The sequence below is a fragment of the Aethalodelphis obliquidens genome, unplaced genomic scaffold (genome assembly GCF_003676395.1).
Source record: "Aethalodelphis obliquidens isolate GAN/ISIS:26980383/991018 unplaced genomic scaffold, ASM367639v1 scaffold12, whole genome shotgun sequence".
NCBI classification, from domain to species: domain Eukaryota; kingdom Metazoa; phylum Chordata; class Mammalia; order Artiodactyla; family Delphinidae; genus Aethalodelphis; species Aethalodelphis obliquidens.
This window is the reverse complement of record NW_020837956.1, coordinates 6,857,049-6,874,401: the sequence shown is the minus strand read 5'-3', so window position 1 is coordinate 6,874,401 and position 17,353 is coordinate 6,857,049. Positions and strand designations below refer to the sequence as shown.

General features: G+C 35.0%; 1 protein-coding gene across 5 annotated transcripts in view; it reads right to left on the bottom strand.

The window, feature by feature from the left end:
* SRBD1 (S1 RNA binding domain 1) overlaps positions 1–17,353 on the bottom strand; it is a 230,536-nt gene that overhangs the window by 78,520 nt on the left and 134,663 nt on the right. For 3 of the 5 annotated variants that reach the window (XM_027113215.1, XM_027113216.1, XM_027113220.1), the window contains exon 17: positions 10,371–10,400. The exons of the other annotated variants lie outside the window; for them this stretch is intronic. In XM_027113215.1, coding sequence (XP_026969016.1) covers positions 10,371–10,400 — 30 coding nt within the window. The remainder of the gene's footprint in view (positions 1–10,370; positions 10,401–17,353) is intronic. 5 annotated transcript variants of the gene reach the window in all.

Genomic DNA, 17,353 nt, shown 5'->3' with positions numbered 1-17,353 from the left:
AGACAAATGTGGAAATCCATCCACCACAATTAACAGTTCATTTAAACTCATCATAAAATTGTTTCACATTTTTATACAGACACACCATCTTCTGAAGCACAGTTCTTAAACATCAGACTGAAAATGGCCCCAAACTATGAATGGTGCTAAAAAAGAAAAGGCCAGCGTCTAGGTGAGCTGTTTTTTATAGCCAAAGGTTAACGTTTGGACCTAACAGAAACATAAAAGCAGGATATTCCAACGCAGTACTCCCTACCTTGACTGTGATTTGATTTGAGTTTCTAGTAAAAGCAAAAATATAACCCAATTTATCCCACTGTCAATGTGTAAGATTAAGGTCATATGGGATAATGATTTGGAACATGATTTCAACTTTGCAGGACGTGGGAGAGTTCTGTCATTCTCAGATGGTTGGTAAATTGCCATTTCACCTTTCTATATATCACCTTAGTTTAATTATTACCTTTGTGAATAGAAGTAGAAACTAATTTAAATTTAGTCTTTTGAGAGAATAGTGTGGAAGAGAATGCAAATTAATAGCTGTACATTTCTTTAGGTACAAATTTACTTTTCTGCCCAGTGGCATTGCTAGGGACCCTACTGAATAGTAACATGTTATAAAACATCAATATCTTTCTTCAACATGTACCAGCAGTCTGCAAACCCCACTTTTACCTTACTTCAGGGAGCTATTCAGAAATAACCAAGATTATTTACGCCCTGCTTAAAGATTAAAAATAAAATCTTACTGACCAATCTCAAACCAGAGTCTGCTCGAAGTTCCTCAGAACCTCATGAGACACATGCACTTGTTTGTCTACTTGCCACAAACAGCACGGTTTTTAATGTATATCACAACTATTATTCAGCAAATTATAAACTTTGTACTATCTCCACATTATACAATTTTTAAAAATTCATATTTCCACCATCAAGTCTTATCATTTCTATTATAATCAGAATCAACAAAATAATCATGGAAAATAAAAAATTTTGCTTCTCCAAACTCTGTTTCTTGAATTCATAATTTACATATATTTTAACATAAAATGTTCCTTTGCCAGCTTTGAGTAAAATACCATGCAGCCTAAGTTCAGCACTTCCTTTCTCCACACCCTTGCAGCCTTCTTTTGTACACATACCATAAACGCAACCCCTCTACATTCCTTAGCTCACTATGAACTGAAATGTTTCTCTAAGATATTCATTTTGACACAAAATAAAAGGTAATAACAATGTGACAAACTTCTCATTTAAATGTAATTTTTGAGAGAATATATTGTGAAATAAAATGCACATTGATAATAGCAACTTTCTGTAAACACACATTTACTTTTCCACTCAAAACAAGGATAAACTAAAGCTGTAGTGTTCATCTCAGAAAGAAGGCAGAGGCATTTTTTAAAACTGTGTAAAAATGCATGCAGAATTATCATACATATTTATACATAATCACACTGCAGGTATATGGTAATAGACTCAGGGATAAAGTTTTTAAAAATAACCATTGCCTGGGATGCCTACATAAATTATATTTGAAAGCCTGCTTTCCCTTAAACCTGACTGTGAAACAATCCATATTTGGGTCAGAGCACAAACATAAATGTACATGACTTGACACCTGTAGTTTTTTCATTTTGTCTGATGATGATAAAAAAGAAAATTATTATCATAATTCTGAAGGCCACTCAGATAGAGAAACCCTCCAAAGTACAGGGAAGAGGACTCCTCTGTCATCCTCCTTAGGACAGAAGTAGCAAGTAAAACACTTTCTTCCTGATACAGCTTTGGAATATATGTAGTTCAATCCTGAGAGTACAGATCCAAAAACTGAGTATGACAATGAATAGTAACAAAAAATAATGGTGGTGATTTTGTATTCTGGTAGTACTTTTATACTGGAATTAAACAGCAAATTTGCTTTCCAAAAGGCATAAAGAGCATTTCACTGCTAACTCCCCGCATTTTTTAAAGCTATGGCCACAAAGACACATTTATAAAATAAGCCCCCACTTGTTAAAACTGTAACACTGCCACCATCACTAGAGTTTCACCTTAGTGACTTAAATAAATATAAATAAAGTAATAAACACTATATGTTTTATAGAGTTCTATGAACCAGCAAAAAAAAAAAAATCACCTTACAAAATAACCTCCTGGCAAATGCAAAAGAAAAGCTAAGTTTGGTTTGCCCATATTTTCTGAGTTCCCAGAATATAAGAAGCAGCTAGGGGAAACCTAACTTATTTAACTGAAAGACTTTTACCTATTTCATTTTCCACATTAGCCTTTCTGGAAAGCAAGGGGAAAAAAGTATTAAACAGGAAAGGATGAAAGAAGTAGAGAAGAGCAATCAATGTAATAAAAAATATCTGGGGGTTTAAAACTAGATATCTTTCATAGTCTAGGTTTTAAGATGACCTTGATGGAAATCTTTCTATTGACTGGGGTTAAATATTGAAAATAAGCTCTATAAGAATCAGACATGATGGCTTGCTATCCTAAGTGGTCAAAATGTTCAGCAAGTAAGTTACTCACTTTGCTTCCTCATCAATTAAGTGATGGTAAAACTCTTCATGCTACTGCTGTCAGATTGCTTGTCAAGTAAACTGTTTCATTCAGAATTGAGGAATAAAAATTTTAATGGCTACTGTCATATGAACAACTTTAAAAAATATATAATTTCATACTTGTTAATATACTAATGGAGATTTTGTAAAGTTTGAATATAATTTTCAAGTCATCACCTGTATAATAGCAATAACAACAATACTTATTTTAAATAACTCCAAATTATATACAGTTGAGTAAATTTTAATTTGTTTTCCTTTAAGGTCTTCTAAAGTTGAGGCCAGCATGCTGAAGAAAAATATTAAACTATCTATAACCCTGTGTCAACATATGATGCTACTGGGAATGGTAAGTGAATTAATTTTCCAAGGAAAATTAATTACTTATGACTTACAGTTGTAAAAGCAAACAACGTAACTCTGGATTAGGGCACATTTAATTTCTGTTTGCAGTAGTGATTAAATTAATTTCATATAATTCATGGTATGTAATAGAAAGCAGAACAAAAATGAAATTCTAGACAATGACTGACACAGAAAAATGTATATATTTATGAAGCTGATCCAAAAATAAAGGTCATGGGTATTAATCACTGGATACTAAAACAGTAATTTTAATAGCTCTATAATAATGGATTTTTAGCATAGTTTTTGAGAAAGCTTCACCGAAAAAAGTGTAACACAGAGAAACAAGATAAAAAGCTGTAATAATAGCCTGTGACATCTCCTAAATTTCTCCCTTCCCCCCTTAAAAGGCAGCTGGAATAAGAATTTGCACATCTTTTCTTTATAACAATAATTTTTGTCCACACAGATTTTGGGCAGCTAAAATTTAATATACCATTAAATAATTTGGGGATGAAGTTCTTAAAATTACAACTAAATTCTCTTCCCCTGACACCAAATAGTAAAGTGCTTCTAAAATGGATCATCTGTGATTCATTTGATCGAATTATGTACCTGAGTACTACTAAGACAACAGATTTTGGCTAATAGGGCCCTAAGAATATATGCACAGCTGCACATATAAAAATACTCATCTTTACACCCCACCACATCCTACCTGTTCCAGTTAAGCCATACATAACCTTTTAAATTTGGACTCCAACTTCATGGTATAGTTCATGTGTTAAGATAAAGAATTAAGTCTTGCCCTGATACTAATTGTAATTAAATAGCTTAAAGCAGCTATTAGAAAATGAAATGTCATTCTCATGGTATATTAAAACACACATGCAAATTCAGAACATTTCATATTCTGCTAATAATCTTAAGTACTGACCACTAGCCACCTGGTGAAATCATTGTTAGTCAATTTCCCACTGAGTTTGGGATCATCTGGCTATGAGAGATCAAGCAATTTTGACACATTCTTTTAAAGTAAACTATTTCTATGATTTATGCTTTTAGAAAAAAGTATATGTGGATTTCTAATGAAAGATAGAGCATAAACACATGCAAATAGAAATAAAAACTATATATATATACATACACTTTTCTCAAAATTTTACTTTTTACAAATTTTAAAGTATTCCCTTTTGTAGTCACACCGTCTATAACAAAAAAGCACTCTTCCCACATTAATTTATCTTTAAAAATACATATTTATATAGAGAAAGACTATCAATTATGTAATGCCTTTGAGATCAAAGAGAAAAAAATTACTAAAAATATTCTAAATTCCATTTTAATCTTAAACCTATCAAAGGAAGAAGAAATTGTTGCATTACTTTGGAGTTTATGAAAATAAAAATTTGTGGCACCGCAGTTTTTAAAGGGGTGTTTTTTTGAAGTAACTGCACTGTGAAAAGATTCATTAAGAGAGAAACTTTTCCATTCCTAGAGAAGCTGCGATTTAATCATGATTAGAAACCCTTTTTGCTCTATTTTGAAGAATAAAACTAAATGAAGCAATAGAAACCTCACCTTTCTGGCTTGTTTTCTTAAAACCCAGGGTTACTCTTATTTCAAAATGGACCTCACTCAGCATAATCCAGATTGAAAGGGGTTTGTTTATAAAATGTCCTCGATAGGTTCTCTTTAGGGTAAGAGGCACATTCAGCTTTTCCTTTTTTTTTTTTTCAGCTAGTAAAGCTACCCAGGAGGCTGAAACATCACCTTGGACTCTCAGAATTTAACTTTCCTTTCATTCTTGGCTTCGACACTGGAACAGGATTGTAAGAAGACAGGAAAAGAAGGAACAAAGGAACAAAACCATGTCCTTCCACACCAAAAAAAAAATCTATCCTGCTGCCCACATCAGTGCTGCCTAACTACACTCAGGAAAAGAGAACAAAGGAAAGAAAAGAAAGAAAAAGAAAAAAGAAAAAGGAAGGAAAGGAAGGAAGAAAGAAAGGGGAAAGAGGAAGGAAGGAAAGGAAGGGAGGGAGGAAGGAAAGGAAGGAAGGAAGGAGGGAGGGAGGAAGAGAGAGAAAATGAGAGAACACAGAACCCTTTTCTGATTGGCAGTAGTCTACAAGACGGGGAAGTTACACTGAAACTCCCTCATTAGAAAACACACACAAGACACCCTCTACATTCCCTCAAGCCTGAAATGAATTTCAGAAACCTCTTCAGGCATCTTTCTTTTATTACAACCCACATTCACATTTCAGTAGAATCACTACAGGGGAATCACTAATTTTTTATCTAAACTATGACGTTTTGGCAAATGCTATATAACCAACTATAAATCTACAACAAGCCTCAAATACTAAAGACTTGGTAATTATATGATGAGAAACAGCTTGATTATGGGCGAGGCAAGGCAGGCTGTCAACAAACAAACAGCTGTTTCTTATTGACAATCCATAACCAGATCATGCATCCCAACCAAGTGAGGAGTTTGTTTCTGTTGTGTTTGTTTTTGACTGTTCTACCCTCTTCCCCTCCCACCTCCAAAATACTGAGTCAATTTAAACATTAGATGTGAACCACAACAGAAGAATCAGATATGCAAGGATAACAAGTAAAGCACTACAGACTTACAAAACATTCTCTAGGTAATAACTAACAGAAGTTTAAAGTGTACTTTCTAATTCAACTTCAAATGCCTATCTTTCCCTGTGCAACACGTCCTGTCATTACTATTTATATGAGGCAGCTCAGGCAATGGGCCTGTTTCCTCATTCCTGGATTATGAGCACAGCAATGCCGCCACTCTGATCCTTTGTTCTGGAAGTTTTCCTTGCAGATTCTTCTGTCCTCCCTTTTAGCAGAAGGCAATGAACATGATTATACCTGCTAGTGTGAACTAAATGACCTCTAAGGTCCCTTGTGACTTGAAATTAAATGATTCTAGGAATACTTGAGAAGCTCAGCATATGAATAAATAATAGAAATAAATAGAACCTTAACACAAAGGTTTAAAAAAAAAACCCACCAACATAAATGGAATCTGTATATTTGATAGTTCCATCATATGAAATAAAATGCACCTTTCGGCATTTTCATACATATGTGAAATATATATGTGAAATATATATATATTCCTTTTAACATTCAGAAACCATACAGATAACCTTATTTTATTTTCCAACAAGGCATGAAGAAGTAAAATTAGTTTCCCAAGGTCACAAAGCAAATGCAGCTAAACCAAAACAAGACCACAGCTCCCTTTGGTGAACTGGGGCTTTGTGTTCCATTTCACTGAACCACACTGAAATGAGGAAAGGACCAGTGAGGACGTTTACACAATTTCAGTCTAAGGTAAGTTCCCTTTAAACACACCCTGAATTATAACTACGCAACTGCAAGGGGGGGCATATGTCAAAGAGCATAGTTATGTGCCCTAGGTATGACTAACCAAGTATTTTAATCTAGAATCCAAATTTCCTTTGCAAACTTAATGATAAATACAGAATTTCTCTACAGGAAGGTATCTCCTGTCTCACTCTCAACTACAGTGTTCCACTTTATTTAAAACCACGTCCTTACAATTTTTAAATCTCAATCCTTTAAAAAGTAACCAAACCATGATGAAGACAAATGCACATGGTGTCAAACATACTGTCTCTCGGAATGTGCAAAACATGGTTTCATTCTACTAGTAAGGATACCTGAAAGTTTGAGAAGCCCAACCAATGTCATTAAAATTAAGTCTTGCCTACAATCCAATTCCTTTTAAAATTAAATTCTTACCATAGACTGTGACCATGGATGGTCATAACTAATCACTGTGGCTGAATCAGTCTCAAAGTGGACACGTTCTCACCAGGACTGACAGCACGTGATGACTAAATAACAACATAACCAGGGGTGCCAGTGTCCCCTCCCAGTCCACCCTGTTTACATAAACCACAGGCCTGGACCTCCCTCCTCTACACTGTCTCTAAACTATACAAATAATGTTTCTTCTGGCCTTTGCCAACTCGCTGGGGAAGCGCTATGAGTGAATGACATAATTTTTAGAGGAAATTTAGGGCTCTGAAGAGATATGTGGTGTGTCACTCCAAAGAAGCAGAGAGAAAATATAAAACTGACTGTCATCCTTACTTTCATAGAGCCTTGTAATATGCCAGGTATAAAATGCTTTAATGAATTCTTATCAGTTAAGACTGATTGATTTCTGAGTCCTTCTGTTTGTAAGTGGTTGACACTTGGCACATCTGGAAAACGAAGGGGTCTTTCAAAAATACTGCCAGGAAGATGACCTATTTTCCATCAGGTTCACATCACCAGATGATGCTGGATACGGCACAACTCCAGAGAAAACAACCTTTTCTTGGTCTCTCAGTGGCTGTTGCTATGAGTATACAACAAGTGCTTTATACCCCTACAAGCTCATCAGGTGGATGGCTGTTCTGTTAATTTCCTTCTAGAGTGTGTGTACTTCTAGGTGGCATGATATCCTCACCTTCTCCCATAATCACTCCCCACTTCCAAACAAACATTTGTCAGAGACTGTTTTACCTAAGATTGATTTTCTTTTCTACTACAGCATTTGTTTATAAATGCATCCAACAAAAGGGAAGAACAACAGGTGCCTCACTTTTTCTTAACTCATATCTGATACCAGATAGCTATCCTCATTGGTGGAGGGGTTAGCAGATTGACTTATTTATGGAGTCCTCCTCTGAGGTATATGTGGGCTACCTGGAAACCATAAAGATGTTACCCACTTCCCTAATACCCTAACACATGAGCCCCCTTCTTTCCCCCCCCCCACTTAACTTGCAGAACTATTTAGATCATTCACATTCATTATATACTCAAAATAAAATAAAGGAAAAAATTTCAAGTTTAAAGTTGGACAAAAACCTTACAGGGGAAAAAAAGGAAGAAACCATTTTGTAGATAAACTTCATGCTCTGGTGCTGAAAGTTAAGGTCCACAAATCAAAAAGCAGTCATTTCTACAGAGCTCGGCTTTTCCACCGCTCTCTCAGTGAATCACGCTGTGGTTAGCTGAAAGTGCTGTTCACATAATAAATTAACCACCTCATTTCCTTCATCACCAAAATATACATAGCACCCCCATACAGATTTGTTTTAATAAAAGTAATAAAGCAAGCCCAGAGGTTATGGCTGTTATGACACAATCACACCTCTGAGATTTAAAAACACTCACTTGCACATCATGCCTCAAAAAGTCTTTGCAATCCGCCCTCCAACGAAATCTAACTGCACTCATACTCTCTGGCCCCATTTATTCCAAATAAATAATGAACAAAAGCCTTGTATATGGCAGGAGAAAATTCTCCCTTTCAGTTATACATTTGAAAAGAAAATACATCTTTTTTAATAATACTGTACAATAAACAGCTTGGGTAGCCTGATCTAGATTATTAAAGAAAATATATCACCAGAGGGACTTCCCTAGTGGTACAGTATTTAAGAGTCCACCTGCCAATGCAGGCGACACGGGTTCAAGCCCTGGTCCAGGAAGATCCCAGATGCTGCGGAGCAACTAAGCCTGTGTGCCACAACTACTGAGCCTGTGCTCTAGAGCCCGCGAGCCACAACTACTGAGCCCACATGCCACAACTACTGAAGCCCACGCGCCTAGAGCCCATGCTCTGCAACAAGAGAAGCCACCGCAATGAGAAGCCCACGCACGGCAATGAAGAGTAGCCCCCACTCACCACAACTAGAGAAAGCCCGGGCGCAGCAATGAAAACCCAACGCAGCCAAAAATAAATAAATAAATAAATTTATTTTTAAAAAAGAAAGAAAGAAAATATATCACCAGAGTTAACAGTGCACAAAGAAGGTAGCCAACTAGCCTACTATCTCACCCAAAACCAAAGATATCTTCTAAAGTTAATTGTTCAAAAAGAAAAACAACCCGTGTTTATTTCTGTGGAAGTGAGAAACAATCTTCATTCTATATAAATCCAGGCAAATTAGTTTTTCTTACCTGTAATGCTATTTAAAATTATTGAGAAAAACCCAGGGAAAAAGACTCTCATCGATATAATTTTTCCTCAATACAGACTTTTCTCCTTAGAACTCCTTTCCATGATCACCAGAACAAAGACATTGTAACACAATTGTCCACAGCGTAAGAGATTTGCTGGACAAATGTGCCATGAGTGAACTCATACCATAAATGAACAAGGCCCATTTTCCGGTGTCTGCACCACATTACAATCACTTTGCAGACAGTTCATTTCTGACCTAAATTCTATCAAACTCACAGTCCTTTCTATAGGATCATGCATTTAATGCATATTATTACTATGATAATGATGAAGCCTTCCCCTTGAATTTAAAATATAATCTTACTAGTAATTAAATTTATCTGTGCTATTCTCAAAGCCCACGATCAACACCCACCTCCAACACACATATTTAGAGGAATGAGTTGATCAACATTCCTGAACAATATCAGATATATAGAACATAGTTTTTAAATTCTCGGAAGTGGCCTTCCTAATATTTACACATTTTATTTCTCTTCCCAATCGCTATAATTATCTAGCACAATCCTTACATTTGAGTTTTCAATAATTCTTTCTAATATGAACATTATTATATTATACAGATAGTAGTGTTTTGCACTGAGTAAAGAATTACATCTCAGGTTCTCTCTTTAGTATGCCAAACAATTATCCACACATAATTATATACAAATATTCAGCAAAATAAATAGTAATATCTATATGAATGCCAGAATTAAACATCTTTGCAACAATCGTATTTTTCGTCTATAGGCTATCCATCCACGTACAACCAATATCAGACCTAACCAGTATACTAAAAACCTCCTTAGAGCTCTGTGGAGAACAAAGATGAAATTTTAAAGAATTTCCATAAGCTTACATTTTAATAGACAATTTCACTTTAAAGGAAAGAGTCTATTCTGATGAATTCCATGGCAACAAAGATTTTTCTTTGATAAGGATATTATACTGTATTAATCATAGATCCTTAGAAATAGTGATTTACTAATTTAATCACAATCAAAGAACATTCCTATATAAATGCTCCCTCTGATCTGTCCCGGTAAAAATTATTTCCATAGGGAAAAGGATGTGTGTTGTTGGGAAGAAAGAAATGAAGAGATACGTGCTATGAAGACTAGTTCTTTCATCCCCAGCAATCCTTTACATTCCACAGCCATTCTCACTCCACATGGCTATTCTAATGTTCTCTGCTCCTTAAGTTCTCACTTTTCCCGAAAAGAGATTCATTAAAAAAAATACTAGTAACCAACATTTCAAGTTTACCAAACAAAATTTTTAAGCGAGAGGGTATAAAATTTTATGGTGCGTTCACAACAGAGTGAAAAATATAATAAGTGAGCAACTATACCGATAATCTACCATTCGTTCATTCATTCAGCAAATACAATACTTACTGAGTATCTATGTGTGCCAGGTCCTGGGAGCTGTGGATAGAGGTGGAAACACCTTGTCCTCATGTGAGAGTTTACATTCCATTAGAGGAGAGACAGTAAACAAAAGAATACTATGATTTCAGCAATCTTAAAACTAGCAGCTGTTTCTTTGGGGTGGGGGATGAGGCATATACAACAGTAGGCTCCTACTTCAAAAAGAAAAAAAATGTTCAACCCCTCCCAGTCCTGCTCTCTTCCACTTCTTCCCAGTCACCCACCACCCCAGCAGCTTCTCTCTTCTGAACTCTTGTCCATTTCCTTCCTTAGCCTATTTCTTAGGTAAGCTGTGGGTGTCATCTCCTCAGGCATCTAGCTTCCTCTCTCTCTAGCATCTTCAACTTCTCCCTCTCTGTTTCTACTTCCTTCCTATAAACATTTAAACACATTTAAATCCTGACCTCCTGTGAAAATTCTCTCCTTTAAAGATCTGTATATACCTGTCTCTAAGTGCTCACCTTTCATTCAGTCCTCAATCTACTTCTGACTTCTGCCTCCACTACTCCAATGAAATTATTCTTGTTAGGGTCACCATCAACAATAAAAAATAATAAAACATGAAAGACACATTTTTAGTTCTTATCCTACCTTTATTTTTTTCAGTGTTTTACAATATTGATTTTTGCTTCTCAAGCTCTCATCCCCCTTAGATACTGGCATGTCCTGATTTTCCTTCTACATTACAAATACTGTAATGTGAATTCAAAACACCTGGAAATCTTGTTAAAATCAGATTCTGATTCAACGGGTCTGGGGTACGGCCCAAGAGGCTTTCAGTAGGGTCTCTTGCTACTCGAAGTATAATCCTCAGACAAACAGCACTGGTATCACCTGGGAGTCTATTAGAAACGCAGAATCTCAGGCCCCACCTTAGACCAACTGAATCAAAATCTGCATTTTAACAAGACCTTGTGAAGGGTTTTTTTACATTCAAGCTTGAGAAGCATTAGAGACCAGTGGTTCTCAAACCTTAGCCATTAAAACACAGATTCCAGTGCCCCACCCACAGAATTTGTGATCCTATATGTCTGGGAAGGGGGTGCAAAAATTTGCATTTCTAACAAGTTCTCAGATGATATTGATGCTGCTGGTCCAGGGACTGTACTTTAAGAAGCAGTGGTTCTTAACCCTGCCAGTACATTAGAATCACCTGTGGAATTTTAAAAAGTTTGTTGATGTCTAGGGCCTACCCCAGACCAATTAAACTAAAATATCTGGGGAGGTAGTGTAGGCTAGGATTATTAAAAGCTCCCTTGCCTAATCTTAAGGTTTCTAATTTAGGTAATTTAGGAGTCTGTTGGTTGTGGGGATGTAGTGGTGAAAAGAAAATAGTATAGGATGAATGCTAGTCATATTATGGTAACATTATTACAACACATTATACTATAACCCCTTAAACATCTGTTCTACCCAACTCTGCCCTGTAAATAAACACTAGAAGTTATAACAGTCTACAGGTTTGTCTTAGGCCATGTCTCTGAAATGACCATTTCAGGTAATGGAGCAAAGCAAATAATATTTAATTCTTAAAATTCACAGAGAAGAATCCAATATTTGTGAAATGAAAAAATATAGTGTTAAAACTCTGCATTAAAGAGTATTTGATTTGCTGTGAAATTAGTCTTAAAGATGAAAATCTGAAAGAATATTATGAAGAGAAATGTAACCTAGTATTAAAAGTATTTTTTCATTTTCACTGGAAAATGAAAATAGCTTTATTATTTTTCTGGTTACATAAATCCTCACAGTAAAATACACACACACAACACACACACACACACCAACATATAAGGCAGAAATTAAAACCAACTGAAAGCCAAAGTTCCTGAGATAAAACACATTTATCATTTGACCCAGCTTTCTTGCATCTTTTTATAAAATTTGACTTACTTAACAAAAAAGTTATAAAGTATAAAGGACAACATGTACCCACCAAACAGCCTAAGACATATAATATACAGTTGAAACTCCTGTTATACCCCTCCCCGTTCCCATTCCCCTCCCATCTCATGCCCCACTCAAGGTAACCACTACCTTAGATTCCAGTACTTATTTCTATATTCTTACTTTGTACACTGGTATTCATAAATAGTACACAGTATTATTTTTCATATTTAAAATTTTTATACCAATCATAAAATACTATACATATTCTGCAACTTGCTTTCTCTCTTAATATTGTATCTTATGAGGTTTATCCATATTAATACAGGTAGCTCTAATTGGGTCATCTTTGCTCCTATGTAATATTCTACCATCTGAGTATACTACAGTTTTATTTTCCTGTTTTCCAGATGAGGGACATACTGTTTCCAAATTTTTACTACTATAAATAGTGCTTCAGTGAAATTCTTGTACATGTCTTCTTGTGCACATGAGAGAGAGTTTTTCAAGGCTATAAATATCTAGCAACAAAATTAAGTTGAAGAGAATCCCAGTCTCTCAATTTACTAGTTTCCAGTTGCTCTCCAAAGAGGCTGTGCCAGTTTAGATTTCTACAAATAATGTGTAAGATTCCCAATGCTCCATATTGTTGCTAACATCCAAACTGTCAGACTAACTTTTGACAACCTGAAAGGTTTCCCATCATGGCTTTAGTTTGCATTTCCCCAATTATTAATCAGAGTGATAATTTTTTTCACATTTTTATTTTCTGTGTGTGTCTCCTCTTCTGTCAATTGCCTGTTCACGTCCCTTGCTATTTTTCTGTGGAATTGTTTTTTTCTCTTAATTTATAGCAGATCTTTATAAATTATGGATCCTTTGTAGGTTTTATGTGATGCAAATACCTTCTCCCTGTCTGTGGATTTTCTATGTACTGTTTTCTGATTCAGAGATGTTTTAGATTCTAATGCAGAACTTAAAAATCTTTTCCATTATGGTAGGTAGTACCTTTAGTGTCGTGTAATTTTTTTAAATCATTCATGATAAACCTAGTTTAAAATACTGTGAAAATACTTTAAAGTTTTAGAAATCCTAAAAGTGATTTTTGTGCCGATGTATGAAACCAGAAGGCGAACTTAAGTAGAAACGGAAATTGATCTAGTTTCATTGTCCAAGGTCAATGACATACAAAGAGTAAGTAAACAAAAGACAAAGGTAATTACCTATTTCATTGTTAATAATTTAAGGTATTATTGGTAAAAGGTTTTTCAAACCACACCAACATTTCACATTTCTTTTAAAGATAAGTAATGGTGTTATACTAGGGTGTGTGCATATGTGCATGGCTTATTACATCGTCAGTGATTTCTAAGAACCTGAGAAAACTATAGTTAATACCTCAACATAGGAAGCATAATTCAACCAGAAGTGAAAAAACATACCCAGAAAAGACATTTTAAAACTTTAAATTTAGGAATAACCAGGAAATTCTAATATATGAGTTCATGCTCCCAGTCAAGGTCAATTACTTGTTTTTGTTCAATTACAGAAACAGCTCAGTTATGGTCAAAAATAAATGAAATACCTAAATTGCAAGGCTAAGTTTGAATGGTAAATCAGGGATTCAAGTATAGCCCGTATCCTGGGATTTACAGTTAAGGGACAAGATTGTAAAAACGTTTGTCAAGGAACTCATCTATGTGAATACTGCCCAATTTCTAGAACAACTTCCTCTATGTTTCTTTCACATTTGCGTTTATCCATTTCAAAATATTGCTTTAGTATAGGGGGCAAAATCCAGGTAAAGTCATCTAAGTGGATATCCATGGGACAGACTTTTTTCTATATTCCACTCTACAATAACACATAATTAAAGGATTAAAATGTTTAAAAAGATTTGGACAAACAATACAGGACAGATGAGAATCCTTATTACCCTTTACATACCTAAACTAAAACATTTCATAATCCCTACAATATTAACTATAAAATAGGTTTTAACAGAGTAATGTCACCACTGAAGAGTTGGGTTATTTTGGTTTTGTTTAGTTTTTATCCAGAACTGATCCCACAGAGGGGGTAGGGAAATAAAATACAAATTCCCACCTTTGAGTTTTTATGATGAAAAACTGCAGCTGGGAAGATGATTTTCCTTTTACAGTGACTCCTCATTATACATAATAATGAGGAATAAAGATGGCCTGGATATAGAAAATCCACTGAGGGTTCCAGAAACTCATTTTGGAAAACCATTTCACTCTCTAATATCATCAAATGATCTAACAGAGAGGCACAAAGGAGGAAAGGGGACTGCCCTGTCTTTCCTACTTTACCGTGCATACTCATTAACAAATACAGGTGTAAATGAGCATGAAAGTATCTAAAACACAGTTCAAAGAAGAAATAAATAGCAAGTAAATCCAACGTACTCAAGTTGTACTCTCAGGATATGACAAGGCCAAGCTAAAACCATCATTCCCCATGTCCCACAGAACTCAACAGAGCCAACCCTGCATCATCCTGCTCTCACCCTGGAGTGTTTTCTTGGGAGTAACACCAAGCCACTTTCCAGCAAAGTCTTTAGGGGTCAGTTAGGGATATGCTGTCATTCGACCACACTGGATGCCTCTCTCTCCAGAAATAATGACAGGCATGTGTTTTTGAAATCAGCTCTCCCCATTTTCTAAGACAAGGACTGGAGTGCTGCCTTGAGCATTTTAGCTGTTATTAAACCAAAAGTATTTTAGTTTCTATTGAAATAATATTATAGCTTCTATTATTTCATCTATTTAACATTCTTTGAACAGCTTTCATTTTTAAAATCAGCACCGTTTGTCCGGCTACTCATAATTTAAATCAGAATAAATGTAAGTATTAAATTTATACTAAAAGCACTTAAAGGTCCCAACTAAAAAGAAATCCAGCCCCACTCTGGTCGTACCGGAAGTCTATTGTATCAAGGTTTAAAATTAAGTGGCCCATCGGCTAGGAAATGGAAACAGATATTTGTTTTACAGCACATCTTTCCTAATACACAATCACTATAAGAAGTTTGAAAAAAAGTAAAAAAAAAAAAAGAAAGGAAAGGAAAAGAAAAGATTCCCTAATCACACCACCAACAAAGATATAAATATCAGTCACCAGCCAGTAACCTTTTTCTTCAATGTAAATGCACATCTCTAGTTCTAAAACACAAATTGGTTTAATTCTGTATCAACAACTTTATTGCAATTTAAAAATATGTCAAGAGCAATTTCTCATGTCATTAAATCGGCCTTGAAAGTCTAAATTTTTAATGGTTGTATAAATATTTCAACTGGTGGATATACCATAACTCATTTAACTATTTTCCTATTGTAGCTGCTTCCAACATTTTGCTGTAACAGCAAACTTGTATGTGAATTTTAGAAATAGTTCTTATTACTGCCTGAGAAGAGACTCCTAAAGGAAGAACTACCAGGTCAAAGGGATGCCTTTTCTTAAAGTGCATCTTGATTGGTATTAACTATTCGCTAGAAATAACAATTTACACTTCCACCAGCAGTGTTTGTGAATGCTCATTTCATTGTACCCTTCTTACTTGTACAGATATTTATCACTTTATTACAACTTTACTCAACTGTTAGGTTGAAATAATAACCCCTTGTCTAATTTGGGTTTGTTTGATAAAGAGAGAAATTTATATTTCATCCATGGTGAATGGTATGTAGAGGCTCTTTGTCAATGTTTTGTAAATGTTTTATATAAACCAATATATAAATGTGTACAAATCAACAAGAAAATACCAAACTCTAATAATAAAATATGTACTAGTTATATGTACATGTATATTTGTGGCCAATAAATTCCCTACTTCATCATCTGTCTTTAAACTTATGTTACATAGCACAGCAAATCCACTCCTAGGTATATATTCAAGAGAAATGAAAACATACATCATAAAAACTTGTACACAGTTTTACTATACATCCATATCTCTCTAGATAAAAAGCCAATAGACTAGTTTGGGATGGATCCACTGAACAATGCTAGCTCACCTAAGAACTGAATATCTAATAATAATTTCTTGTTGCTCACTAACCAATACCTATTTAAAAATAAAATGCTAAATCTACCCACCCCAAATAAAATAAATTAAAATAAAAACTTGTACACAAATGTTCATAGTAGCATTATTCATAATGACCCCAAAATGGAAATAACCCAAACTTCCATGAACTGATAAATGGATAAACAAAATGTGGTGTATATATCCAATGAGATACTATCACCCATAAAAAGGAATGAAGTTCTGATACATGCTACACTACGGATGAACCTTGAAAACATGCTAAAGGAAAGAAGCCAGTCACAAAAGGCCACATATTGTATAATTTCATTTATATGACAGATCCAGAATAGATAACTCAATAGATACAAAAAATAAATCAGTAGTTGCTCTAGGGCTGGGGAAGAAGGGAGCGCTGGAGAGTGACTGCTAATGGTTTCCTTTTGGGGTGATGAAAATGTTCAAAAATTAAGGGTAACAGTTTCACAACCCTATGAATATACTAAAAATCTTTGACTTGTACACCTTAAGTGGGTGAATTTATTCAAGTATGTATGTATGTATGATTTGTGATTATATCTCAATAAAGCTGTTTTTAAATGTATGTGTTGCTATGTTTTTCCTGAAAAAGAATCCTAATACTTCATCACTTCTTTTTCTTATACCCTCTCATGTTGAGTTGATCTGATCCAGACTAATATATTTAAAGATGAACATTATAGTTAAAAAACTATGAGACTCAACAATACAAATACACTTTACTGGATATGTGTGTATTGTAAAGCTCTCCACTGTTTCCTTACCTTGATCCTGTTTCCTCACAACATGCCTTTCCCTTCTTCGGACCTCCATTCCCCCTCCCCGCCCCATCCCCCCGACCCTCCCTCCGACACTTTAGGCAGGAGTAATTCCATAAATAATTCTTTCAAAGAAGGTCTGTAACAACCAGAGAAGGTGAATCATTACAGATCCAAAAATGCTTTTATTTTCCTCTCACACTGAATTGCTGGTTTGC